The sequence below is a fragment of the Pteronotus mesoamericanus genome, unplaced genomic scaffold (assembly GCF_021234165.1).
Source record: "Pteronotus mesoamericanus isolate MK-2021 breed Mesoamerican mustached bat unplaced genomic scaffold, CSHL_Meso_final contig_192, whole genome shotgun sequence".
Classification (NCBI taxonomy): Eukaryota; Metazoa; Chordata; class Mammalia; order Chiroptera; family Mormoopidae; genus Pteronotus; species Pteronotus mesoamericanus.
Genome location: NW_026555082.1, coordinates 3,443,502 through 3,470,424, shown reverse-complemented (window position 1 = coordinate 3,470,424; position 26,923 = coordinate 3,443,502). Strand labels below are relative to the sequence as shown.

Below are 26,923 nucleotides of genomic sequence, written 5' to 3'. Positions count from 1 at the left end.
GCGATGCCCCTTTTTCCTCTCAGATGCGGTGTTTTCTGTGCCCTCTCTTCCTTTTGTTTCTTCTGCTGGAAGTTTATCAATTTTGTTGTTCTTTTCAAAGAACGGGCGTGGGTTCCATTGAAATTTCTGCCCTCCTGCCCTCCCCACACGTCTTCGTGTTCTTCCGGGGCAGCTTCCCCAGCGTGACTCCCCGGGGCCACTGGCGCGGTCTCAGGCACGGTCTGTGGCCTTGTCACACGTTGCCAAACTTCTCCTCGCAAGTCACCCAAGACTCTGAGGCCTGTGGGGCAGAGTAGCAACCACGGTGGGAACGAGCACCGTGCTGGGTGCGCTCTGCCACCCAGGCCGGTGCCTGTCCACACTGGGCAGGCGGGAGGCCTCTGCCGAGCGGGGCACTCCCAGGGAGTCCCGGACGCAGGGGCGGCTCCCACCCACGTGCAGCGCCTTCGGTCTGCAGCCTGGTGAGCACAGGCCCGGAGCCGGGCGCTGTTTGCGGGCCTGACCGAAAGGTGGCGGCGGGGGGCTGCCTCTCCTGCATGGTCTGGCTCGTCCTATAGGCTCTCTCCCCGGGAGGTGTGGCAGGGTCCTGGGTTCTCAGCCCGGGGGACCCAGGGAGCCGATGCCTGGGGTGGGAGGGGAGGGACTCGGCCTGCTCTCGGCAGCTCCTCCGCCCTTCAGGCAGGGCTCCCCCCGCGGCCCCTCCCTTCCCCGTCAGAGCAGTGGGGGCGCTGGCCGTGGCCTGGGTCCTGCCTCCCTGGCACAGCCGAACGTGCCCCCCGGCCGTCTCCGCTCTCCCTCCAGCCACATCCGCAAGCTGAGCTTCCCTCCAAGTTGCCCTTTTCTGGGTCCCAAGGCCACTGGTTCCCGCGTGTTCCTGCGGGTTCTTTGAGAACTGAGCGTGGACAGTGAGCTCAGCGGTTTCCTCCAGAATATGGCGGGTAGGAGGCAGGGCCCGGTGGCCAGAGACCCTGCCCCCGCAGGCGGCCGACCTGGGAGCCACCCAGCTCCTGCTCTGTGAGACCCCAGCCCCCCGGGGTCCCTGGAAAACGTGCTCAGACCAGCAGCGTGTGCGTCTGTGCTGGGTGCACGGACGCCGCCGCGCCCAGTGGTGGCGGTGAGCGTGGTGCCGGGGACCCCCAGGCCGAGTCCTTCAGCTGGTGAGGGGCAGGTGGTCGAGGCAGAGACGATGGGCCAAGAGGGGTGGGTGCTGTGGCCAGCGAGGCCAGAGCAGCAGGGCCTCGGCGGTCCTGAGGAAGGGTCCAGGGAGGGACTGCAGGGGCAGAGCAGGACTCCCCAGCAGGGCGCGAGGGAGGGGCTGTGTGAGCCACAGGCCTCGCAGCCTGCTGGGCCCTGAGCCGAGGCCTCAGGACAGCAGCCCGGCCCCCGGGAGCGCCCTCTGGGGTTGGTGGTGCACCTGGGGGCAGAGGGCGCTCCACCCAGCAAGGCGGCTCCCGCCCGCTCGGGGACCTGTCCCCGGGAGCGCCATGGTCCACAGCCACTGCGGCCCCGAGGGCTGGAGGTCCCTCGCTGGCAAGTGAGGAAGCACTTCCCACACTCGTGGTGGGCGTACCCCCGCAATGGGATGAGAAAGGTTTCCTGCCCGCAGCCCAGCAGGGGGCCCAGCAGCAGGCACTGCTCTTGCTGGGGGAGGTCCACTTGGCACGTGCCCCACCCACAGAGGCCTCTCCCTCCCAGCCGGCCTGGTGGCTGGGGTCCGAGCAGGGGCCCCATGTCCCCTGAGTTTGGAAGGCTCTGCGTCTCTCCATGCTGTGGCCCCTCAGAGCCCCCCCCCGGAGCCCCCCCGAGCTCCTGGCTGATGGTCCCCACTCTCCGGACACGTTGGCTGACGGCTGGGTGGAGGCCCTTGGGCGGGAGGGGACTGTCGTTTGGAAGGTGCGTGTTGGCCACTCTGCTCCCACAGCCGCCATGTGCAGGGCTTCCGCCGTCCGAATTTTAACCCTACAAAGCCGGCCGCGCGGTAGTTTGGCGGCTCTCAGCAGCAGCAGGGGTCCGTGTCCGGCCACGTCCTCGTGCCAGGGACTCACCGCGATCTCGAGTGTCTGGGTGCTTCCGTCCACGTGCGAGCTCAGGCTGCAGCACCGCTGCACCCCTCCCCGTCCTGGGCCGCCGGCCGCCCTTCAGAGGCGCTTCGGAGCAGGCAGAGGGTTATTTAAGGAAAACTGATAGAGAATTATGGAAGTTTTCGCTCGCCTGTGTGGGAGGACCCATGAGTGAAGCGGAGTGCGTGCTGTGCGCGGGGCTTTCTGGGGCGGCCAGGACCCTTGGCCCCGCCTGGGCCGTGCCTCTCTCTTTCAGTCTTGGGGTGTGGGTGTCCCCAGGACTCAGAGTGGCCCACCGCCCGATCCCAGGGGAGTGGCGGGTCCCTCCCCTGCTGCCCACAAGGGGGCGGTCTTGGCCTGACCACAACAAAACCTTTTCCTTTAGTTTCAGCTTGAATTTTTTTGTCCTAGGATCTCATTATAGAAAACTATCAGATATTTTGAAGTAAAGGGGATAGTGTGAAGGGCATCGGAAGGGCAAGAATCTCATGCTTTGGCCGGCGATAATTCAGCGCCCTGGTCCTCGAGCACTTTCCAGGCTCGATCTGTTGCAGCCAAGCCCCCGAGGGCGGCGTTTGTCTAATAAGAGACGCAGGTCAGCGCAGCCTGCAGGCCCCATGCCCCGCACTGGCTGACCCGGCAAGGGCACAGGCAGGGAGGTTCGGGATTCTCCTGGGGGCGCGTGACGCGCTTAGACCATGGTGGGGCCGGAGCGTGTGTGCACGCCTGTATGCACACCTGCATGCTGCATGTGCCTGCATGTGTGTAGGAGTGGGTGTGTGTGCCTAAACGTTTTGTGTGTGTGCGTGCGTGTGCCTGTGTATGAGTGCGTGCACACCTGTGCGCTGTGTGTCTCTGTGCACGCCTGTGTATGCATGCCTAAATGCTGCGCGTGACTGTGCACGGGGTTTGCGTGTGTAAGTATGTGCCTGTGTGAATGGGGAGCAGGGCTCAGGAGCCAACTCCCAGAGCAGGTCAGGCCAGAGCAGCCCCAGGAAGGGCCGTGGGGCCACAAGGAAGACAGGGCTGGACACACTGAGACACCCCTAGGAGCGGGAGGAGGGGCAGCGGGCGTGGAGCGTGCAGGGGGGCGGCAGAGGCCACAGGTCAGGGGGCCTAAGGCGGCGTCACCTCTGGGGGCTTTGGGGCTTGTGGCCCCGTCGCCCCTTAAAGACCCTGGGTCTGCAGTGGCCGGTTAGTGCGGCAAACCCGTCTCCACGCACTGCCAGCTGCCGCAGGCACCGCGCTCTGCTGGGGGGGGCGCAGGCTCCGGGCCAGCCCCACCAGCAGGCAGCGCTCCTTTCCCGTGGGTCGGGCTGGTGCTGCGGCCGCGGTGACCGCAGGAAGCGGCCTGGGAGGTCCGCGCGCAGACCCAGCCCGCGTCCCGGCTGCACCGGCACGCTCGAGGGCTGTTGTGCAGACCCGTGTGGAGCCGCTGTGCCACATTCGGGCTAATTGGTCTGATTTGTGTTTCTAGGTGCCGGCAAAACCCCATCCCTGGGCAGCGGTTTCCACGTGAACCTGGGAAAGGAGTCGAGGGCGCAGACCCTGCAGAACGGTATCTCCCGCTGTGCCCGCCGGGCGAGGGGGGCCTCTGGGCGGGGGGTGGGCGTGGGCCCCTGTGCCGGGAGGGATGGTTCCCGGGTCCCCTCCCCCAGGTCAGCCAGGCCCCTCCCCAGCCTCACGCGCGAAGACCGTGCTTAGTGAGTGGGGTCTGGTTCCTTCTGTCCAGGAGAAGGTCAGGGGCGACGCGGCGCCTCTCATCGCTGACCTGCAGCGCCTCCTGGCTGCCATCACAGCAGCTGGCAGAGCCGGCTGTCCAGTCCCGGGGCTGTGTTGCCCGGGGTGTCTGTCGCCTCCTCCTTGGATTGTGGCAGCTCTTCGTGTGCGTTAGACCCACGTCTGGTGTGGGTTGCACGGCCTCCGGAACGTGCCTGCCCGCCGGGGGGCGCCGCTCTTGGCTGATGCTGCGCTCGGAAGCCCAGAGGTTTCTGTTCGGTGCTGTCAGCCCCCCTGCGGTTCCGATTGGCCCGGGTCACCTGTTTGTTCCTTTGTTGCTGTGCTTTCTGAGTCCAGCTGGGGAGCACAGCCGGCCCAGTCCAGGCCGTAGACGCGTGCGTCCGTGTTCCCAGCGTGAGGCCCCGACCCCGGGAGGGATGGGCCCAGCTCCCCTCTCCCGCAGCGGGGTCCAGCGCCCCAGCCCCAGGCGTTGAGACACCGTGTCTGCCCGGGGGGCGCTGTCCTGCTGGCTGTGGCTTTGCCGCAGGCGTGACGTCGGGGAGCAGGAGGCTCCCGGCCCTGCCTCTCGCGGCTGTCGCCGTTTGGCTGGCTGTCCCGAGCCCCTCGAGTTCCCCGTGGAGCCTCGGGGTCGGCTTGTCAGTCGCTCCATAGCAGCAGCCGGGCTCCGCCTGGGGGGGCGCTGAGCTCGGGGCAGCCTGCTCCCGACCTGCCATGCTCCCGGGCTCCCGAACCCTGACGTGAGCCCTTCGTTTGTTCCAACGGTTTTTGTGGTTTTTCAGTATAAGTTTTATGTGTCTTTCATTACATCGTTCCTAAGTATTTTATTCCTTTTGATGCATTGTAGATGGAACTGCTTGCTTTTGTGGGGGGCTTTTTTTTTTAAATCCTCACCCGAGGACATGTTTGTTGATTTTAGAGAGAGAGGAAGGGGGAGGAGAGACGGAAACGTCAATGTGAGAGAGAAACGTGGATCGGCTGCCTCCCATACGCGCCCTGGCCCGGGATCAGCCGCAACCTTTTGGTTACAGGACGCTGCTCCGACTAACGGAGCCACCCGCCAGGGCTGGATTTGCTGTCTTAATTTCACTTTTAGTTATTCATTGTCAGTGTATAGATATAGGATAGGTATTTACGTATTGATCTCATACTGCAACCCTTACGAAAGTCACTTATCATCATCGTTTTTAGTGGATTCCTGAGGATTTTCTATATACGAGGCCATGACATGTGAAAATAGAGCGGGTGCTTCAGGTCAAGACGGCGACACAGGCAGACACGCGTCGCCTCCCCGCACGACCACGTCAAAATTACACCTAAAATATAGAACCTCCATCGCTCAGGGATGCCAGGAATCGCGTTGAATGGAAGTCTGACAGCCACAGGATGGAAGAACCGCATCCACCCAGACCCGGGGGCGGGGGGCATGGATGCGGAACAGGCTGGTCCCACATGCACGTGGATGAAAATTCGGGAGGGGCATCTCGGGAGCCAGCAGTCCCAGCCCCACAGCAGGCCCCCAGCCCAGGGGTCCGGTGCCAGGGGCGGAAGTCCCCACAATCTCAGGCTGCAAAACCCGGCAGGGACCAAGCCGGTGGAGGAGGCTGCTGGAGCCCCAAGCAGTTCCTCCTAAAGAACCCACGTACTGACCTACTCAGACTCGCTCCCCCTGAGCTCCAGCGCTGGGGGGCAGCTTGAAGGGCCCCAGTGGCACATAGGGAGGGACTGGAGTGTCTGGCCACAGGGCAAGTGAGGCTGTTGTCTCTCTGCTGAGCCCTCCCCTGACAGAGCCGGCAGGCGGGTGCCATATCTGAGACCCCATCAACCTGCTGACGCTGTGTGACCCGCCTAGGAGATCCCCAGAGACTGCCCCACCCAGCTCCCAGGCTCGTCTAAGCTGCTTCCCCGTGAGAACGGCTCACCTTGGCTCCTAAACCCTCTCAAACAAGCAGCAGCTGGCTGCAGGGAGCCCCAGCGGCAGCCAGATTAGAGTCGCAGCTTGGCTCCCCTGGGAACCCCCGGGGCCAACGCAAGCAGCGGCCACCTCAGGGCGCTTCACAGCTCGGGCAGGTGGCTCCAGGCAAAGCACAGGTGGGGGCCGACCTTGGCCTGCGCCACCCGGGAAGCCCCAGGGCCAGCGCACCCAGCGGGCAGCTGCAGCCCACTACACGCATGGCCCGTGGACGTGAGCAGTGGTGGGGGCCTCGCCGGGGGCTGTGGGAACGTCAGGACGACTAGCACAGGCAGCGCAGTGCCCGTGAAGGGGGGGGCTGCGCGGCCCTGCTTGGGCCGGAAGCGTCTCGCCTGCTGGCCCCCCAGCACCCTGGGGGGCGAAGAGCCTCGCCCCGACTGCAGGGGAAGGGCCCAGCTCCTCACCACGGGGCGTGAGGTCGGCTGTGGTCAGCTCAGGCCGGGGCGCTTTTCACCAGGGCCTTGCAGGCGTTTCTGCGAGGACACTCAGGAGCGTTGGGGCGCACGAGAGCCCCCCACCCCGGGACAGTGCTCCCACACTCCGGACCTGCACGCTGGGCCCCGCTCCCGGCGGAGCCTGTCCTTCCAGGTCCCCGGGCCTCTCCGCGGGGCCCGTGCGCCCTTCGGTGCGTGACCCCCGGCGGGCCCTGGGGTGCTGGAGGCTGGCCTCTGCAGGACCCCCATCTTTGGAAGGGCCACATGACGCTCCCAGTCTAGTTCTGATCGTTTCCCCTTCTTTTTCAACAAGTCACAAAAAACCCGAATCCTGAAAAACTCATCGTGGTACTTCATTAAAAACTGGGACCTTTGGGATTTTCTCTCCACCTTTGTGGCTCTGAAAGGCCACGAGCCCTTTCATTTGGGAGACATTTCTCAGAGAAATTTTCTTTTTAAAATAATTTTCATGTATTGATTATAGAGAGATAGGAAGGAAGAGGGAGAGAAAGAGGAAAAAGAACATCACATTGTTCCATTTACGGATGCGTCTGTTGGTTGATTGCTGTGCGTGCCCTGACCGGGATGGGCCCCGCCACCCTGGCGTGGGGTCGGGGTTACGCTCTGACCAGCTGAGCCGCCCGGCCAGGGCTTTCCTTGGGGAGACGTGTTTCCTGTTTTTGTTTTTGTTTTTGTTTTTTTTTAAATATTTTATTTATTTATTTTTAGAAAGGGGAACGGAGGGAGAAAGAGGGAGAGAAACGGCCCTGTGCGGTTGCCGCTCATACGCCCCCCACTGGGGACCCAGCCCACCGCCCAGGCCTGTGCTCTGACTGGGAATCGAACCGACGGCCCTTTGGTTCGCAGGCCGGCGCTCAGTCTGCTGAGCCGCACCAGCCGGGGCTGTTCCTGTTTTCTTGATGTGACGTGTGTGTGACAAGGCCATGGCCCGCTGGCCGCACCGATGGAGGCTGCAGAACACCCTCCTTGGGCCTGGGCAGCCCCCTGTTGCCTCCGTTGGGTGCCGTCTGCCTCAGCCGCCAGTGTGGACCCAGAGCGCACCCCTCGCCTGCGTCGGCAGTGGGTTGGTTGGCTCGTGGCTGTGGGGGACATTGCCTTGGGGTCACCTGTCCATCTTGTGCTGTCACCCTCCCCCCAGCAAGCAACCGGCGGGTCCTGGAGCCGCGGAGCCAGGCTCCACCTTTGCGGTGGGTGCGCTGGCGACGCGGGCTGGTGGCTGCCGTTGCCTGTGCCTTGCAGCTGTGGGAGGTCCCTTCTTGTCTTCTCTTGCTCCAGTTTCTTAAATGGACTTGTTTTTTTCGTGCTGGTTTGTGGGTGTTTCATATTCAAGATTCGAGCTCCGTTTAGGATGCACATGTTTCAAGTCCTCCCAGTTGGTGGCTTGTGTTTCCACTTTTCAAATGTTGTTCTTTGAGTTCTTAATTTCAATGACGTACCACGATCAGTTTTTCGTGGTTAGGGGTTTTGGTGATTTGCTTAAAAACTTCTCGTGTACCCCAAGGTCTGAGGACACGCCGTTGTGTTTTCATCTGGAGCTTTGCTGCGTTGCACCCTCAGACGTGCGGCCCACTCAGACCCACTTTCTGCACGTGGTCCGAGGTGGGTCCAGGCTCACCGTGCCAGCGAGGGGCTGCGGCCGGGCTGCCCGGACCCGTGGGTGGCACGGTTGTCCGCGTCCCCGCGTCCCCGGCTTCGCTGTCCCGCCAGTGCTCGCCTGTGGCCGAGAGCCACGTGGGCGCTCAGCCGCCGGCCTCTCCACGCCTGCCCTTCCGTCCGCACTGTCGACGCAGCGTGTGGTCCTGCCCGACCGTGTGCACCTGAGCCCGCGGGGTCGGACACGTGGCTCCCACGTCCCCGCATCTGACCGTCCGCCCTGACTTCCTGGTTTACTGCGGCTTTTGGGCCCAAGATCAGGAGAATCCTGGCCTGTCGCTTCCTTTCTTCCTCGTTTGCGTTTCATGCTGGACACGAACAAGCCAGCGTGTGGTTTGCCAGCTTCTTCCTCAAAGGGAGGAATTTCCTCGTGAGGCCGTGTGAGCCCAGTGTTTTCTTTGTGAGACGATTTTAGTCACGGAGGGTCTCTTTGGCTGAGGCTACTTTGAACAGGACCGTGACGGGACTGTTTAGGTGTTCGGTTTCTTCCCGTCGGTTTTTGTAGGACACGCTCTCGCGCGGTGTCCGTGTCCGTCCCTGGGCCCAGCGAGTGGTCACGCGCACGCTGCCGTCCCCAACCCTCCGTTCTCTGTTCGCGCAGGCGCCTTCTCCCCTGGCCGCGGCGGTTGATTTCTCCGTCTGTCCTCTCCAGGTTCATCGGCGCGGAAGCTGTGCTGGGCTTTCCCGAGGGGCAGGCCTGCAGGGTGGGGCGAGGCAGGGGTGCTTCATGGGGGTCCGGCTGCGGGTCCCCGGGGTGGAGTCAGGCTCATCCCCCTGCTGCCCAGCCCGCTCCGGGGGCAGCACAGAGCCCTCGCCTGCCCAGCCACAGCCCCTGTCGGACAAGCAGAGGTGGGCTTGTCACCCTCTGAGGGCCAAGCGGGGGCCCCACTTCGGACCTGGGGTGGGCGAGTGTGCAGGGGCGCGGCCTGGGGCGGACTGTGCGCCCAGCATGCCCATGCCGCTGGGCACGGGGGGGGCGCTGTGGCAGTGGCGGTGATGGGCCGGGGCCCCTGCGGGCCGTGGGGCCACTCGTGGGCAGGGCCGCACGGCCTTCTCTCGCCTCTGCCTGTGCTCGGAAGGGGTGTGTATGCAGATTGTCCGAAGCCGCCTGTGCTGCCTGTGCCCCAGCCGGGACGGCGCCCAGGGCCTCCAGGGAGGTGCCGAGCTGCCGGAGAGGGTGCCCCCACGCAGGCCCATGCGCGGCAGCAGGCTGCGTGGCGCGGGACCGTGTGGGGCCCTTCCAGACACCCTGAGCTCAGGGACTTTAGAGAGGCCCGTGTGCCACGCTGCCCGGGCCCAGACCGGACACGCTTCAGTCGTGGGGAGGAGGGCTTGTGGGCCCGTGACAGTCCATGAATCCGCATCCTGCGTCCCTACTTCAGGTTTTAGCAGAACCTGCACAGCCAGGGAGCTGAAAGTGCAGGCGGGGTCGGTGGGGAGCGTTCTGAGGGCCAGGCCGGCGGCCCCAAGGCCCTGGGCCTGGCAGTGACCGCCGCTTTGTGCCCCAGGGCGGCGCCAGATCCACCGCCTGGGGAGCCAGCTGCAGCTGAACCAGCACTGCCTGGACACCGCCTGCAACTTCTTCAAGATGGCTGTCAGCAAGCACCTGACCCGGGGCCGGAAGATGGCCCACGTGATCGCCGCCTGCCTCTACCTCGTGTGCCGCACGGAGGGCACGCCACGTATCCTTTGGTCTGGGGCCGCAGGGCGCCCGGCGTGGCCCTCGGCCGGCCCCCTCTCGGTGCTCGGGTGCAGGAGTCAGGGTGACTTGGGTTTAGTCGAGCGCCTTGTAGGATTGGCCGCCCGCTGAGAACTGTGTGTCCGGGCACCTGTGCCCCTTGGCCTCCAGGGAGGACGTGGGCACTCGGCCGCCGCCGTCCAGCGTCTCCCCGTGGTTGGCTGGTCGCAGCCAGGCCGGCGTCCCCCTGCGCACAGTGCAGGGCGGGCGGCCGCGGGGAGGCCCGCGGGCCCCACGGCCGCCTGCCAGCCCCACCGCCTCTGGGGGGCCGCGTCTGCTCTCCGCCTGCGCGGCTGCTGTGTGCGCCTTGGGTGCGGCCCTGCCGACGGCGCCCGTGCCCAGCGGTCCACCCAGGGCCCCCGTGCGCCCTGCGCTGGCCGTCTGCCCTCCTGCTTCCTTGTGCCCTTGCCCCACCCCCTGCCCTGGTGGGCCCTGCTCCCGGCCCCGTGGCCCCCAGCGGCACCTGTGCGCGTCACAGGGCGGTCCCCCGTCTGCCCGCACCCCCAGGGACCCGGGATGCCGAGGGGCCTCCCTAAGACGGTGCGGCCGTGCCTGAGCCGTCCTGCCCCCCACGCTGGGCGCGGCCCCCGCCCGCGTCTTGCTCTCCGTCTGTGGCGCGTGCTGCCTCGCAGCCTGAGGGGGTTCGTGGCTCCACGGACTCGGTGACTCGGGCGCCCCCTGTCTCGGGCTGCCCAAGCCTCCGGTTCCGGCCTCTGCGCTGCCCCTGCCGGCCCTTCGGTCCTGCCTTCCCCTCCTGCTGTTCACCGTGGGCCTGGGTGCAACCGGGGACCAGGCCGCGTGGGCAGATGCCCGTCCGCAGCGCGTCAGCCCCGGCAGACCCACCGGCGGGCGCGTGGGGCCGGCCGGGGCTCCTCTTGGGGGCACAGGGGCGACGTTAGCGTGCGGGGCTGGTCTCACAGCTCTGTGAACGGACGAAGGGCCGCTGAGCTGCACGCTTCGCACAGGCGAATGTGTGGCCGTGACCCGGACCTCGTCGCACTGTTGAAGACCAGACAGCTGGGTGTGGGGAGCCCCGGGCCAGCCTCAGGATGGCTGCAGGGGGGCACGTGGGGGACCCCAGACTCATCCTGGACACCCCCCTGGCTCCATCCCCTGGGCCTTTCTGTGCTCCCCTGGCTTGGCTCCACCGTCCCTGCGGGCACTGCCTGGTCCCTTCCACATAAATTCCAAATGCCCAGAGTCCACGCAGAGGCCACTGTCTTCTCGCCCCAACTGCCTGCAGCCCCCGCCCTCACATCCCCACGCGGTTCCCCGCTCCCCGGCTCACAGAGGGTCTGGAGGGAAGAGACCTGCTCTGTAGACTTCCTGTCCCCGGCCCAGGGCGGGCGAGACAGCAGAGACTTCAGGGCGGGACGTCCGGATTGGCTGCCGCACCGAGTGCAGAGTGCCTTCGCCCGCGGCTGGTTTCCCGTCTCATTTGCTGGGCTCCAGCCCAGAGGCCAGCAGGCCAGTGGGGGGGACCGGGGGTGTCGGCATGGGAAGCTCTGTCACTTCGGACTTGGCGCTGCCTGAGAGAGCCTTGGGCGGGAGGGGCAGGTCTGCTCAGAGGCCCTCGCCCTTGGGGCCGGCAGGTCTGGGGGCTCCCAGAGCCTGTCCTCTGCCCCTACGGCCGCCGCACGCCCGCGGCTCTGCCAGCAGAGGGAGGACTGCTGCGTGTTTGGGCCGGCGGCTGTCCCTGCAGGGTCGGGCTCCTGTGGCCTCCACCTCGAGTCCGCGGCTGCGCCTGGTGCTCTTGTGAGGGTTGCCAGTTTGTATTTTCCCTCAGTAGCAGCTTCGCTGAGATGTGATCCCACCCCGCTTGCTCGCCCACTGAAGTGCACCCCTGGGGTCCGTGTGGGCTGAGGGCCGCCCAGCCTCTCCGCAGGCGCCAGCCGTGTCCCCGGGCCACGTCCCCTCCCAGGGCGGAGGGTCCCCTTCCCCTGCCTCCTCACCTGCACCTCCCCAGTCTTCTTGGACCCAAAGCCCTGCTTTGTTGTTTACCTGTATTGTGCATTTATTTTATTTCACTCATTTACTTTTATTATTTCTTTCCCTCTCTGTTCTTTGGGTTTCATTTACTATTTCCCCAGCTCCTTAAGTCGTGTAATTTAGTTGGTTTGTCCTGACATCCGCACTGGAGACCGTGCGTTTCTCTGCAGGGGGTTTTGGTTCAGCATCACCCACTTTTTTCTTTTTTTTTTAATCCTCATCTGAGGACATTTTTTCATTGCTTTTGGAGAGAGAGGAAGGGGAGAGAGGAACATCGGTGGGTCGCCTCCCGGCCACACCCTGACCAGGGACCCTGCGTGCCGGGCTGGGGATCAGACCCGCAACCCTTCAGCCACGGGACGGCGCTCCAGCCCGCCGAGCCATCCTGCCAGGCGACGTCACCGGTTTTGATGTGTCTTTCAGTTCAGCATATCTTCTAATTTGCATGGTTACTTCTTGTGCCCTGGACTCGTTTGGAAGCCGTTGCTCATTTCGAAGGCGCACTCTGAGGACGTGCCGGAGAGACCCCTCCCCCGTGAGCCGAGAGGCTGTTGGCAGCTCGGCGGCGTCGGTTCTGGCGGCTCAGGCCTTCGGCTGGGGGCTGCGCTGCGCAGGTGTCGCGGGGTCGGGCTGGTCGTGCCGGCCAGGGCGCCCCGCCTGGGCCCCGTGCCCCCCGCGCGGGGCTGTGCCAGGGAGGGCTGAGACCTTCCGCCCCTGCTGCCCGCGCGGCGGCCTCCCCCCGCGTCTCCCGCTCCCTGGCACTTCCAGAAGCCGTGTCCCCAGGATACAAACTGGGGGTTGTCCTGGGGGCGTGACCCTCGTGGCACCAGGAAATGCCCTCTCTGCCACGGACCGCTCTCCGCGAAGGCCGGCCCTGCGGGAGCCGAGGGAGGCGGCCCCGCGCCTCGGTCAGCGCCTGGGCACCCTCTCCGTCCCGTCGGCCGGCCTCCTCGCCGTGCTGAGGGCGCGTCACTCGGAGGCGCGTGCGAGGGCGTCTTCCTGTCGGGTTTCTGGCCCAGTCTGAGCTGCTCCACTTGGAGGGTCTCGTGCACCCACACTAACGCCCGCCTGGTGCGGCCGAGTCCCGGGTTTGACCGCTTGCGCTCTGTCCGCTCCCTCTTCGCCGCTTCCTGGAGAAGCGAGGGCTTTCAGTGTCGTCTGCCTTTGGGTGCCTGTTGGCTGCACGGCTGCGCGTCGGTGCTGTGGGTGGGGAGAGGCCTGTCCTTGACATGATAAAGGCGGCGGCAGCTGGGACGGGGGCGCCTCCCCGCGCTGTCCCCACCCCGGCGACTCCTGCGCGGGGCAGCCGGCGGGGCCTGCTGTGGCGTGGGCTCCTCGCTCGGGGCTCGGCCTCCCTCCGGCGCCGTCACGTGAGCCGCCCGCTCCCAAGGCCTTGGAGCTGCCGCGCGCCCTGCGAGGCCGCCGGGAGGGTGGCTCTTTGCTTCTGTTACGCGTCTGGTCGAAGCTCTGTCTGTTTTTTATCTTGATTTTATAACTTTTACTTGGGCTTCGTTTTCTGGAACGGTGCAGTTCCCGGAAGGGCCGTCCCTCCAGCCCCCACATGCTGCCACCCGCCCCCGGCCCGCGTGCACCCTGCGTCACGGCCTCACCTACGTCCGTCCGTCCGTCCGTCCGTCCGTGGCGGGATCACGCGGGGCAGTTTCATGGCCCCTGCAGGCCTCTTGCGCCCCACCCCGGGCGGCTGCTGACCCTCCTGCCACTCCAGCCCCCGCTGCCCCACAGCGCCGTCCGGCCGGGACCGCCGAGCCACGGCAGGCTCTGGCTTTGTTCGTCTCCTCCGCTCCCCTCCTTCTGCGGCGCTCAGTTCTGTGCGTCGATCCTGTGTGGCCTTCCCGGCCTGCCCTCGGTTCTTCTCTCGTCCTTGCAGCTGTCACAGCCCGTGGGCCCGCAGGGGGCGTGCCCTGTCGGGCGGCTGCCCCCCCGGCCCTCGAGGTCGGTGCTGGGGTCCGACCTCGTGGGGGCTGCAGCCGGGGGAGTTCCCTCCGGCCCCTGGTTTGGGCTCCGGTCCAGCCCTGGGGGTCTCTTTCCGAGTTACCTCTTAGAGCCCCCGTGGACCCAGCGTGACGCTCACCTTTGCTTTGTCTGATGAGTCCTGGTTCAGCAGCTGTGTTTTGGGTGTGTGTGTGTCCAGCCTGGCTGTGAACCCCCGAGGGCCTGTTCTGGTCACGGGTGAATCACGTGCTAAGAGCAAGGACAGGGCCCGCGGCCGTCCCCTCGAGGACCAGCCCCAGCACAGCGGCAGTGCCTGCGTCTACCCCGGGAGCCCTGAGGCCTGGGCGGGCGCCCGCCCAGCACCCACAGGCTGCCGCACACCGAGGCCGGCCACAGCCGGCGGGCAGGGTGTCCCTCGACACGGGGCGCCTGCGTGGGCAGGGCCCGCTCCGCCCTGGCCCTGGCTCACAGGCGTCTCCGGGAGGTTCCGGTCACCCTGCGGCCGCCTCAGTCTTCCCTCACGATCGGCGCTGAGCTTAGGCTTCCACGGGCCTGTGGGTGAGAGATGCTCCTTGACCTGCCCTGCAGACATGCTCCTCGACCTCAGCGACCTGCTCCAGGTACAGGCCCCTCTGAGCCCTTCCCCTCAGGCTGGGAGGGTCCCTAGGCGAGTGGCCCACGAAGGCGTGGTCTCGGGGGGGGCTCTGGGCTCAGCCCGCGTTGTCCCCGCCGGTCGTGGGACCCAGGTGGCCTCAGCCTCAGGCAAGGGCAGTTCTTTAAAAGAAACAGGCAGGCACACGTTTTAAACAACACGTTGACCTGTTCTCACAGTCCATTGAGAGAAACTTGCCTTCTGGTACCAGGCAAGCATTTTCCCATTGAATCTCTCATCTCCAAAGGAGTGAACGTGACGGAAAGACCCAGTAAGGGGCACACGTGTGCGCGGGACACTCTCCGGGGCCGGGCAGTGCCAGGACAGGACCTCGAGGCACTGTGTGCGCCCCACGCCATGGGGCTGGGCCCGGGGGATCACTCCACGGAGGACCCGGAACGAGAAGTTGTGGCCGTGAGAACAGACGCGGCTGCAGTGTGAGAGTTCGTGCAGAGCCGCACGCATCCCGCCCCCGCGGGGGAGCTCGTTCCGGTCCAGGCCCCCTACAGGCGCTGGGCCGACCAGCGTCGGGGCCGCCTCCATTTCTGTCCTCACGCCTGGCGCCTCCCGGGGCCCTGCTCAGAACAGCCCCCTGGAATCGTGAGACGCCAGCCCTCCCGTACCGTGCGCAGTCCAGGGCAGAGCTGCGTGGCTCCCTTTGCATCGGGCGACGGCCTGGGAAGGACGTGAGAGGCCAGCCAGACTGCCGTCCAGGAAGGGCTTGGGCCCTGCCTTCAGGGCGGGAGCGTTGTGCTGGCGCCTCACTTCACAGCCTTGGGGACAGGGAACCAGTCAGGCGCCCACACGGAGGGTGGCTGGGGTGGACGTCTCTGCCCACTCGGGGCCGCACCTGGGGAGTCGCTGGGCTGACCTGCAAGTTCAGGCTGGACACACGCGGGCGGCTGGCTCAGCCCCGACCCTCGGCACCCACGGGCGGGCTGGGCGCGGGACTCACCGGGCTGACCCTGGAGGGAGGAAACGAGAACGAGCCTCGAAGTGGGAGAGGCCTCCCGGGTGCGGGGTCTCGCTCTGGTCCTGTGCTCCCTGGTGGAGCTCACAGTGAACACCCTCCAGCCGGAGCTGTGGGGCGGCCCAGCGCCCGCTGCGCCCGTGGGTGCCGTCGGGAGGCCCCTTGTCCCGCGGCGCAGCCGACGGGCGCCCGGCCTGGGCACGGCCCCTCAGAGGCGGGGCTGGGGCCTTGTGTGTGCAGAGCCTGCCCGTCCTTGGGAGCAGCGGGGAGGGCTGGCCGGCCACACCCAGCGGTGACCAGCCGCCCACAGATGAGCTGCAAACAGTGGCCCTTAGCTGCAGAGTCCGTCCGACGTGCGATGGGCCCAGCGGAGGGGCAGCCGCTCTGGCAGGGGCAGCCTGTGTGCGAGCGCTTCCCCGCTGGCGCTCGGCCTGCCCTCGGAGCCCGGTCAGGGAGCCCCCCCTCAGCCCCCGCGCCCTCCCCGCCTGGGACGTGGGGCAGGGTGGCAGGAGGCCCTCCCGCTGGCGTCCCCGGGAGCCTTCAGGGGACCCGAGAGCAGCAGGCAGAGGGGGACTGTGCCCAGCAGGGGTGGAGGCCGCCCCCTCGTCTCTCAGCGCCCAGGGTGGACGCCGAGGCCTTGTGTGTCCTGGTGGCCCCGCAGGCGCTGGGCCGGGCCCACGGCCGGGCTGGACCAGGCAAGGGAGCCGGCCGGGGGGCCCAGGCCCCGGGGCAGGGGACGCGCAGGGGGCTGACCTGGAGTTACTTATTTTTAAGATTTTTATTTTTAGAGAGGGGAAGGGAGGGAGGAGGAGAGGGAGAGAAACATCCCTGTGTGGCTGCCTGTCACGTGCCCTCTGCTGGGGACCCGGCCTATGACCCAGGCCTGTGCCCTGACTGGGAATCGAGCCAGCAACCCTCCTGGTTCGCAGGCTGGCACCTGGTCCCCTGAGCCCCACCAGCCAGGGCCTAGGTTCTTTGAAGAGGAACACGAAATGTGCACTTTAAGGGGAAACAACAGGCATTTCCTAAACACAGACGCCACCCCCTGGTGGCTCTTTGCAACAGGTGAACGTGTACGTGCTGGGCAAGACGTTCCTGCTCTTGGCGAGAGAGCTCTGCATCAACGCGCCGGCGATAGGTACGGGGCCGGTGCTGCCCGGGGGGCCGTGCGGCCGTGCACGGACACGGCCAGGTGAGCGGCGCGTCGGGGAGCCTGTCGGGGTGGCGGCTGCTTCGGATTGACAGCCGGCGTGCCGAGGTCAGTCTCCCGCAGGTGTGGGCGGGGGGCACAGGGAAGCAGGGGCGCTGGTGCGTTGCGGGGCCTTGTGTCGCGGCCTTGTGAGGCAACAGCCGGCAGCCACTACCTCGGGCCAGTCCGGGCCCCGGCACAGCGAGCGGCCGGCTCGGGCAGTGCTGCCGGGAGGCCGGTTTGCAGCCTGCCCGACCAGCCGCTCCTTCCTGTGCCCTCACCATCCCGAAGTGCATCTCCTGGGGCCGGGGGGGGGGAGGCAGGGCCCACAGGGTGGGCTGGGAGGCTGGAGGGGCTGCAGGGCGGGGAGGGCCCTGCCGAGAAGCCACATCTCTGCCGGGTGACACAGTCCCTCCCCTGCCCGGGGGATCATGCCGAGGTTTTCCAGAAACCAAACCGCAGCGCAGGGAGCGTGCATTGTGGGAGGACAGAGCCTGCCTTGCTTGCAGTGCACCCGGGTGGGGGCGTCCGCAGGCTGGAGCCGGGCCCCACGAGGGCCCCCACCCCAGCTCCTCGTCATACAGTGAGGCTTTGTCTGAGCAGCTTGTGATGCTTATTGAGCAAGTGCAAGACTCCTGGCCTCTTGCAGAGCATTCTGGCTGCAGCCTGGGGAGGCAGGTCTGCCCAGATGGGGGAGGCGCAGCCTGGCTGCAGGCTTCCCTGGGCTGCAGTTGGCTTCTAACCCAGCGGCGTTCAGCACTGCAGGTTTCCTCTGCTGGTGGGCTGGCGAGAACGCGAACATTACTCCTTTGTGTGTGGCTCTCGCTTTATTTAAACTCAAGATAAGCTATTGGAAATGACTCTTCCCAGGTTTTGGGTTTGAAGGGAAGGTCTCAGGCTTAGAACCACTTAAAATAAAACCCGAGAGCGCGGGAGGGACTGCTGGGCTGCCCCCTGCCCCGGACCCGCCCTCCGCCTGCCACACGCACCGCGACGTGCAAAGTAGGAACCGCTGTGAGGCCCGATCACCAGTGTTTGGAAACAGGCTCCAGCTGTGTAGAAAACGCCCATTTCATACATTTGGCTACAGCCAACCATGTACAAAAGATTTGCCAAGTTCACGAAGCCTGTCAGCTGCCGCGGAGAAAGAGCGCTACCGCCCTCCCCGCACCCCGCGGCCCGCCCACCTGCGGCGCCTCAGGCGTAGAAGATGAGCTCGGGGATCTGCCCGCCCTGGACCCCGGTGCCGTTGGTGCTGTCCGAAGAGCACTGGAACTGGAAGGTCACCTTCCCGCACTGCACCTCCGTCATGCCCTCCTGCCCAAAGTAGCTGAGCTCGCTGCCGTCCAGCACGGCGCTGGCCGTGTAGAAGGTGTCCTGTTCCACCTGCACCGGGTGCTCGAACCAGACCGAGAAGGTGCTGCTGGAGCCGTCGGAGACAAACCTGGTCAGGTTCTGGGCCAGGACCACCCCCAGCCGCTTGAGCTCGATCTTCACACTGTACTCGGCTTTCCCGGAGCTGGACCCGTACAGGCCCAGCCCCGCAACAAACACCCTCCTGTCTGCCGCAAACTGGATGCTGTCGCAGCGCCCGCGGTAGCGCCACTGGTTGCTGCGGTAGGCGGAGGACTGGAAGCGGTGGCACCGCTGCGGGGCCAGGCCCTTCCTCTTGGTCAGTGGGAAATCCAGCAGGGGCTTGTTGGCCGCCGTGTACCACAGGAAGATGTTGTGGGTCTCCTCCAGGGTCAAGATGTCCGACTGGGCAGCGCCATTGGCAAACTCCTCCAGTGTCATGGTTGGAATTCGGACCAGGTAGAGGACTGGCCCCAAAACATGCCTCTTGTTGCGTGGGGTGACCGGCAGGCCCTGCCTCTTGCACTCTGCCTCGGCCCAGTTCAGCACGGCCTCGAAGACCACCGCCTCCTTGGTGTTGAGGGCCTCCCGAGCAACAATGATCTCCAGGGTCTGCCAGTCTATCTCACAGAAGCCCTCAGACCTCAGGGCCATCTCAGCCTGCGCGTCGATGACCTCCCAGCAGCGCTGGGTCAGCTCGGGCTCCTCAAACAGCCGGCTCTGAGACAGCAGGACACAGGCATTCTTGGCTTCTAGGCTTGTCTCCAGAAAGTGGACACAGGCTTTTGCTAACGCGGGGACAATGTACTTCTTGGCAGCGTAGAGAGTGGCCAGCACTGTGTCTGCTTCCAGATCAATCTCATCACTGTACATGTACCTAGGCAGGGCGGGGACTGCGTCAGAGGTGCTGTGGGCGCACCGGGCACCCAGCGCCTGGGAGACAAGCCCATCAGTCCTCGCGGGCCTCCCCGCAGGGCGCGGGCTGTGGGGCAGCAGGCAACAAAGCACCCCCCGGCCTTGCAGCTAGTGGCGTGCACTTACTTCAACATGATCAGGAAAGCCGCAGGCTCGACGTCGGGAATGTGGATCTCCGACTTCACCTCTGCCAGGTCCCCGTAGAACATGGCGTAGAAGACGGAGCTGCCGACGGCCAGCACGTACTGTGGAGACAGGGAGCTGTCCTGAGCCCTGGGCGCCCTGCCCCAGCGGGGCCCCACCCAGGGTAGAAGACAGTCATATTTTAAAAAGGAAATGGTGCGTGGCTCGGGGAGCTCGAAGGGCCGAGCCTCCACCAACCTTGTGGGCAGGCACTCTGCGGGCGCCGCCCGGGGGCCCCACAATGAAGTGGACGTCGGCCATGAGCTCGTTGTTGAACATCAGCGCGTTCCTGTGAAGCGGAAAGACACGAGGCTCAGGGCGCAGGACGACGCTGGGCTCCGCCCCAGCTCGGGAGAAGGAGCTGAAAGACCGGCTCCGGACAGGGGCCTGGGCGGGGCGGGGCGGGGCGGGGCCGGGCCGCGGGCTCTAGGCCCAGCGGCCCGGGCTCACCTCTCGCGCAGCGTCGGGTGGAAGGACTGCCAGTTGGGGCTCTCCAAGTTGTTGTTGTCAGGCGCGGGCGGCGAGGGTGCAGGCGGGGGCGCAGCCGGCGGTGGAGCGCTGGGCAGGCCCTTCCTGCCCGCGGCGGCGGCGTTGCTGTTGGCGATGTCCGTGGCGGTGGCGGCCGCGGCGCTGGCGGGCGCGTACAGCTCCGCGGCCATCTTCACGGGCAGGGCGGCCTCCGCGCGCGGGGGCGGTGCGCCGTGCGCCCTCCCGCCGCGCCCGGGCCTCGGGGGCGGCTCCGCCAGCACTAGGAGCGCGGTGAGACACTGTGTCACCCGACCGTGCAGACAGGCCAGGGGCAGCAGCATGGGGCCGCAGCGGGCGCTGCTTCCTCGCCCCGCCGCCCGGCCGCAGGGGGCGCCCGCCGTTCACCTGCGCGTCACTGCGCGTCACGGAGCCCGGCCCGCCCCGCCCCAGCCGCCCAGCGCGGAAGACGTACGTGCCCGCGGCCCCGCCCCGCGCAGACGAGCACGCCCCCGGCCCCTCTCCTGGAGCGCGCCGGCTTCGGGGCGGCCGGTCGCGCTGTGTCCCGCAGGGGTGCTGTGGCCGGCAGCAGGCCGCGCGTGGACCCAGGGGGCCGCCCTAAGCCCGCGGGCGGGCGGCGACCGCATTTCCCTGATGACCAGTGAGTCCACACCTGGCCGTGGGCCTGTTTGCCATCTCGCGCCTTCCTCATGCCCCGGGCCTTTTATTTTTTTACTCTTTTAAAATTCTCAACAGAGAATATGTTTATTGACTTTTTTTGTTTTGTTTTTAGGGAGAGGAGGGGTGGGGGAGAGAGCGAGATGGAGCGTTTGCCTCCTGCATGCGCGCTGAACGGAGGTGGAAGCCCTGACCCAGATTGAGCCCACAGCCTTTTGGGGTCTGGGCGGACGCCAACCAGCGGAGCCACCTGCCCAAGGGCTCTTTTGTTAGTTTTTGTTTTTTACGTATTGATTTTGGGGGGTGGGGGGAGGAAAGAGAGAGAAATATTGATCTGTCGTTCCACCTATTTATGCATTTGTTGGCTGATTCTTGTATGTGCCCTGACTGGGGATCAAACCGGCCACCGGGGCAATGTTCCATCCGCCGAACTGTAACCTTTATTTATTTATTTATTTTTTTAAGATTTTACTTATTTTTAGAGATGGGAAGGGAGGGAGAAAAAAAACATCGATGTGTAGTTGCCTCTCACGCGCCCCCTCCTGGGGACCTGGCCCGCAGCCCAGGTCTGTGCCCCGACCGGGAATCGAACCAGCGGCCCTTTGGTTTGCAGGTCGGTGCTCAGCCCACCGAGCCACAGCAGCCAGGGCATATTTCTTCCTTCACAAAACATTTAAGTCTAAGTTTGTTCTCTAATTTCGTAGTAGTTTGTTTGGAGATGAGGAGACCATGTTTATCTTTCCTTGGCTGATATTTAGTACTTATTTTTAATCCTCACCCAATGATACGTTTACTGATTTGAGAGAGAGAGAGAGACATCGACTGGTTGCCTCCCACGTGCACCCGGACTGGGGGCTGAACCAGCAACCTTTCCTGGCCTACGGGACGGTGCTCCAGCCAGCTGAGCCACCCAGCCAGGGCATGCTTAGTGTTCTTGCACTTGAGGTCAAAGGGCACGCCCTGTGAGATGATGTTCCCCAGATGAATCGAGGGCTTCCCTGTCCTCTAACAGTTTTCAGAACTGCCCCACAGACTTTGGAGAGGCATGATTGCTGTTTGTAGGGCATTGAATTTGAAATACATATATTGTATAGGTTTTTAATTGATTTTCTTGTGGGGGACATCGATTTGTTGTCCTGCTTATGGATGCATCATTGGATGGTTCCTGTATGGGCCCCGACCAGGGATCGATCCCACAACCTGGGTGTATGAGGACAGCGCTCCGACCCACTGAGCAGCCCGGCCAGGGCTGATTCTTGTACAGCGCGCACCCCGTGCGCTGTGGGGGGGTGCCCACTTCCCAGACCCTGAGCCCTCTCCCCGCAGTCTGTCCAGCGTGCGGTCTGTGTTAAAGCCGCGCGTCGCTGGGGTTTGCAGCTGGCTCCCAGCCCTCACCGCCTGCTCCGCTGCCGCCTGCTTCCGGGAGTCTGTCTCGCCTCCCCAGAGGGGTGTGCTCTCCCTGCGCCCTGCGGTGTCCGCCCGGCCCCTGCCCGGCTCCTGTGGCCGTGGCTGTGCTCGCCCCGCTGCAGCCCACCGTCCTGGCGCCCCGGCTTGGGGGGCTCGGCGCAGTCTTCTGTGTTTGCATTGCGGCATCAACTTTGAGTGCCGCTTGCAGGCTCCGCCCCTGAGTTTTGTCTCCGTCTGCGGGCTGACACGGCACTGGGGCCTTGCGATCTGGGTTTGGGGCTTGCTGCTTTCTCCCTTGCCTGCCCCTTTCCTTCTCAGCTGAACTGTCCCTGTCCCTCCCAGCACCGCCCCCTTTGCTGCTGGGTTTGCCTTGAATGTTTTACCACTATCTTTATTTATTTTGGTCTTCACCCGAGGACATTTTTTTCATTGCTGTTTTTAGAGAGAGGAAGGGAGAAAGAAACATCTATGCAAGAGAGAAGCATCGGTTGCTTGCTCCTGAAGGGGGATTGTATGCGTCCGGACCGGGGATCAAACCTGTGACCCTTTGGTTGCAGAACGATTCTCCAGCCAACTAAGCCACACAAGCCAAGGCAGCAGTATTTTTAAACTTATGTCAGAGTCCCACCCAAACTAGGAGGAGATCTTTTACGCTGCCTTTAAACCCCAGCTGTGATGGTTTATTTATTTTAAACCACTCAGAAACCTTAACAGTTGTATTATTTATAAAATATATCTGGGTTTTCTCCCAAAAATATTGTTTTAGTAAAAATCACCAAAAACAAAACAAAAAAGCAAATCCAAAACAAAACACCCAGGTAGACGGGGGCTGTCCAGCCTCAACCTGAGTTGGCCTCCTGGTGGCCGCGTGGCCATGTGGCCTCAGGCACCGTGGGCCTCCCTGCCGCCTGCTCGCCTGGGAGGGGGAGGGGCACCGCTGCGGCCTGCGTCGGCTGGATGACGACCCTGGCGGGACCACCGAGGGGCGGTGCCCGCCAGTCAGCGAGGAGCGTGCCACTCGGGCCGACTCAGTCGCTTGGGCTCCTGGGCTGCCTCTGGGGCTGCCACCAGCCTCCGTGGCCTCAGCAGCCGTCCCTGGGTTTTCTGCGCGAGCCATGGCCAGCAGGCGCCAGGTGCTTGTGGGGCCCCGGGGCCGCGGGGCCGGAGCTCAGTGCCGGAGGCCCTCGCGGAGGGGCTGCCCACGGCTTCCTGCTGCTGCGGGGGGTGGCGAGCTCCCCCACCGCTTCTGGGCCTCCCGGGGCCCCCCGCCGGCCCCGGCTCCGTCCTCTGCCCCCGCCCCAGCGGCCCTCTGAGTGAGGCTTTGCTGGACAACCCTGTCCGAAGGTCTCGCCCCTGTGCTGTATCATCCCCCTGCGTGGCCCTGACGCCGCCGCGGCTGTCACAGTCGTCAGCCAAGTCTGTTAGGGGACTTGGTGCTGCTGCCCAGGAAGCCTGGCCCCAGCCTGCCCTGGCCGCAGGGCGAGGGTCTGTGTGTGCACACCCGTGTGCCTGGGTTCCCGAGTAACGAGGAGGCACTTAGGCGAAGAGACGCACGTGTGCACCTGTAGACAAAAGGGCGGAAGACAGAGGCCGACATTCCACAGGGAGGGATGTCGGCCGATAAGTGCGTTAGAAATCAGCTCGACCTCCCTCGCCTGCCGCGAAGTGCCAAGCGAAGCAGCAGCCGCTGGCCGTGGGAGGGGGCGTGCGGTGAGGGCCCCACCTGCGGGTCAGGGAGGCTGCATGTTTCTGGGAGCCTGGGTGATGAAAGGCCCGGTGAGGGTGGCCCTGGGCTGGGGGTGCTGGGCGCGGTGGCGAGGCGGCGGGTGCGGGGTGGGCGCTGAGACGTGTCTCTGCCGCAGACCCGTGCCTGTACATCCCCCGCTTCGCCCACCTGCTGGAGTTTGGTGAGAAGAACCACGAGGTGTCCATGACGGCCCTGAGGCTTCTGCAGAGGATGAAGAGGGACTGGATGCACACAGGCCGGCGCCCCTCGGGCCTCTGCGGGGCAGGTGGGGGCCTCGGAGTCAGGCTGGCCTGGCCGCTGGCCTCTAGGGGACGGGCACCGGGCTGTCCCCAGAGCTGCCTCCTGTGCCCTTGAGGATGCCTTCCCACCCCCGCTGCCCTCTGCTGGCCTGGGGCAGGGGCGGGACTGCCAGGCTCCCTACCCTGGGCCTGGGGCCTGACGGCTGAGGCTCCTGGCCCCCGGGGGCAGCCACCTGCAGGGGCCGCTGGGCCTGTTGGTGGCCCTGGACCTGCCACCCACCCGGCCCCTCCAGCTGGCAGGGCCCTCGTTCTTCCTCTCTGCCCAGTGTCCGCAGGTCCACTCCTCTCTGCATGCCAGGGGCCATGTGCTCATGCTCAGCCGCTGGCAGGCTCAGCTCTGCTCGCAGATCGTCTTTTCCCGCCTGAAGCCTGGCCCCTGAGTCTGTGGCCCAGAGCCATTCGCCCAGCAGTGGTCACCGCGCCCGGCACACGGGCCCGCCCCCTTTGTCCCCGTCCCTCTGGATCCTCAGCTCCTTCACCAGCCAGCGTTTCCCACACAGGCACCTCAGTTAGCGGGTCCTCTCTCCAGGGGTTACATGCAGTTCTCAGAAAACGTGCCCTCTCTCCCCTGTGCTTACCTCCGAGGGTCTGATGCAGCACGTTGTGCGCTTTGTTGAATCTCGGCAGTCGCGGGCGGAGCCTGTGCGTGGCCTCCGTTCTGGCTCTGTGGGGGCCCCTGACCCGGCAGGGAACCCCCGTGCGCGGGCCGGCCCGGGCGCCGGCTCGGTGCGCAGCGCGTTCTGCCGCTCAGGCCCCCGTCTTCCTCCCCAGCACTTCTCGTGGCGGCCAGGATGCACGACTTCCGGAGAACCATCAAAGAGGTCATCAGTGTGGTCAAGGTGTGCGAGTCCACGCTGCGCAAGAGGTGGGTGGTGCTGCTGGGGGCGGGGCTGCGCGCGCTTCCATCAGGCTCAGCCGGGCGGGGCCCTCCCAGGGGCCTGCTGCCTCCTGTCTGGCCGGCACCCTGCCCGGCCTGGTCGCGGAGGGGCCGCCCTCAGCCCTGCAGAGGCCTCTCCTGGGGCCACGCCGCCTGCCCCGTGGCGCCGTCTTGCAGGCCTTGTTTCTCGCGAAGGTAAGTTCCAGCGGAAAGTGGTTTGCAGGCTTGTCCCAGCTCAGGAGGGCCAGGAAGCGGGCACTGAGGGCAGCCTTGCCTGTGTCCTGCTTGGTGTGGCCCGAGGGACGGTCACCTGGAGGCTGGGCTCAAACACGACCCCCACACCATGTACACGCGCCCGGCGGGCGGCGCGGCTGCCCCCGCCCCGCTGCTCTGGGCCTGCACCCCTGCTGCCCTCCCTGTGGGGCGTTTTCCACGGCAGATGGGACACTGTGCTCATCCCACTTAGACTTATTTTTAAACTTCTTTGACTGAACATTTTGAAGCTCGTGGGGACTGTGGGAAGCTGAGATTGATCTCTAGTCAGGCACGCAGCCGCGGGCTGGGCTCCCCTCTCCCCTGGGCCTCGCTGATCTGCCAGGGGAGCCAGGAGGGGGCGTGGCCTCCTTTCTCGGGCCAGGGCTGAGCCCTCGGCGGGACTGCGTAGGGAAGGGAGCCTGTGCCCTCCCGGAGCAGCGGGTGCTGGGCCGGGGCCCCCCGGCCGCCGGGGGCTGTTAGTAAACTGGCTGCCAGTTTCTCTGGCTCTGCAGGGGCATCAGATCCTTTCCCGGCTCTGTTCCAGGCTCACGGAATTTGAAGACACCCCCACCAGTCAGCTGACTGTGGACGAGTTTATGAAGATCGACTTGGAGGAAGAGTGTGACCCCCCGTCGTACACGGCTGGCCAGCGGAAGCTGCGGATGAAGCAGGTGAGCCCGCGTGCACTCACGCCAGCCTCCCGCGCCGCGCCTTCTGTGCTGGAGCCTCACACTGCGTTCTGCGGCCCGACGCCACACGTCCGTGTGGCAGAGCGGCGGGTCCTCATGCAGCGTGCGTGTGGGGGGAGGTGGGCACATGGAGGTGCGGGGGTGGGGCGGATAGGTCTTCCTCCCAGACTGTCCCTCGGGGCATCCAGTGTGGAGTCCGGGGAAGCGCTGCCACTCCAGGGCCTGGTCACTAAGTCAGGGGACCCCGGGCCAGAGCTGTCCCACGCCTCCCGGCCCCTGAAACTGCTGCTCTTTGCCTCTGATCAGCACCTGTGAAGCACAGTCCTGGCCAGGCGGGCGTCGGGGGCCCCCACATCTGTGACAGGCCCACGGGGGCCTCGCCGCCTCTGGTGGGCACGGGCCCCGCGCCCGTTGCTCAGGGTTCTCGTCCTCTTTGTTTTCAGCTTGAACAAGTCCTGTCGAAGAAGCTGGAGGAAGTCGAAGGTAACTGGCCATTCTGCCACGGACACCTCGCGGCCCCTAGGGAAGAGGTTTTGTGCTCATTCTCTGGTCTTGATTTGTCACTTCAGGTGAAATATCGAGCTATCAGGATGCAATCGAGACTGAGCTAGAAAACAGCCGGCCGAAGGCCAAGGGGGCCCTGGCCAGCCTCGCAAGAGATGGTGAGTCCGCCCCGCCCCTGCTCGCCTGCACCCCACCCGCGGCCCCGTGTCCCCTCTCCCAGGCCTCTGGACCCCAGCGGGCCCCGCGCCCTGTGCTGGGTCCAGGGGCTCCTGGATCTGCCTTGTCCCTCAGGCCCCAGCCCTGTCCCAGGCGGCTCCCCAGCACCGGGCCCGCCTGCCTCCTGTCCAGCTGCCCCGGGCCGGAGTCGTCCGCACGGCTTCCTGTCCTCGGACACGGGCCGGCCCTGCCTGCTTCCTGGGGGAGGAGCTCAGCCTTGGACACACGGCTACAGGCCACCCAGGGAGCCCCTTTCCACAGCTGCCCCGGCAGCAGGAGCCTTTCTCGCGTGTTTTCCGAGTGGTCTGCCCTTTGAGCTGCTGTATTCAAGCCTGTGGCTGCATTGTGTTGATTCCACATCAGGCGTGAGGTGTCGGCCGCAGCCGATGGCGGGCACGTTTTGTGACAAGGACATCTGGTGGCTCTCCCGTCCTCAGTAGCTTACGTTGGTGTCCCGGGCTCCCTTTTGCGGCGGGTGGGAGCGTCTTTACACAAGAGCGGGCTCCCCTAGCTCCCTGCAGTGATGGGCAGTGTGGGACTGTGCCCCAGGCTCCGCCGAGGACCCCGTGGCCAGCCTGTTTGGTGAGGAGGACGCCGAGGACGAGGAGCTGGAGGCCGCTGCCAGCCACCTGAACAAGGACTTCTACCAGGAGCTGCTCGGCGGCGCGCCCGGGGCCTCGGAGGCAGCGGGCGGCCCCAGCGGGAGCGGCAAGCCCCCCGCCCTGGAGTCCCTGCTGGGGCCTCTGCCCACGGCCGCCAGCCTGGGCATCTCGGACTCCATCCGCGAGTGCATCTCGCAGACCGGGGAGCCGAGTGAGTGCGGGGGAAGGGCCGGGGCGGGGTCTGGGCGCCCCTGGTCTGTGGGAGACGGAGGTGGCCTGTGCCAACACCTGGTGCCGGCCGGGCACCCCCACCCCTGGGACCCTGCCTGTGGGGCCCTGGAGGCAGCATCCTGCACCTCTCAGCT

General features: G+C 65.6%; 2 protein-coding genes across 4 annotated transcripts in view; one reads left to right on the top strand and one right to left on the bottom strand.

Annotated features, from left to right (window-relative positions):
- Nucleotides 1-26,923, top strand: part of BRF1 (BRF1 RNA polymerase III transcription initiation factor subunit) — a 34,510-nt gene that overhangs the window by 3,000 nt on the left and 4,587 nt on the right. Inside the window, exons 2-11 of one of the 2 annotated variants that reach the window (XM_054567783.1) lie at nt 3,538-3,618; nt 9,386-9,559; nt 14,146-14,177; nt 16,245-16,317; nt 23,232-23,381; nt 24,187-24,280; nt 25,092-25,218; nt 25,680-25,719; nt 25,806-25,898; nt 26,506-26,769. In XM_054567783.1, the coding sequence (XP_054423758.1) occupies nt 3,538-3,618; nt 9,386-9,559; nt 14,146-14,177; nt 16,245-16,317; nt 23,232-23,381; nt 24,187-24,280; nt 25,092-25,218; nt 25,680-25,719; nt 25,806-25,898; nt 26,506-26,769 (1,128 nt within the window). Of the gene's footprint in view, nt 1-3,537; nt 3,619-9,385; nt 9,560-14,145; nt 14,178-16,244; nt 16,318-19,837; nt 19,946-23,231; nt 23,382-24,186; nt 24,281-25,091; nt 25,219-25,679; nt 25,720-25,805; nt 25,899-26,505; nt 26,770-26,923 lie in introns of those variants that run through there. The other variant, XM_054567784.1, reaches the window with a different exon arrangement.
- BTBD6 (BTB domain containing 6) lies at nt 16,952-19,682 on the bottom strand. Of its 2 annotated transcripts, XM_054567785.1 has the most exons (4): nt 19,270-19,682; nt 19,018-19,108; nt 18,763-18,881; nt 16,952-18,598 (listed from the first exon to the last, which is right to left on the bottom strand). In XM_054567785.1, exons 1-4 carry the CDS (start codon nt 19,626-19,628, stop codon nt 17,566-17,568), a joined length of 1,602 nt encoding a protein of 533 aa, XP_054423760.1. In that variant the 5' UTR covers nt 19,629-19,682; the 3' UTR covers nt 16,952-17,565. The 2 variants fall into 2 exon arrangements, with proteins under 2 accessions (XP_054423760.1, XP_054423761.1); XM_054567786.1 differs by lacking the exon at nt 19,018-19,108 and having other exon boundaries at nt 19,270-19,397.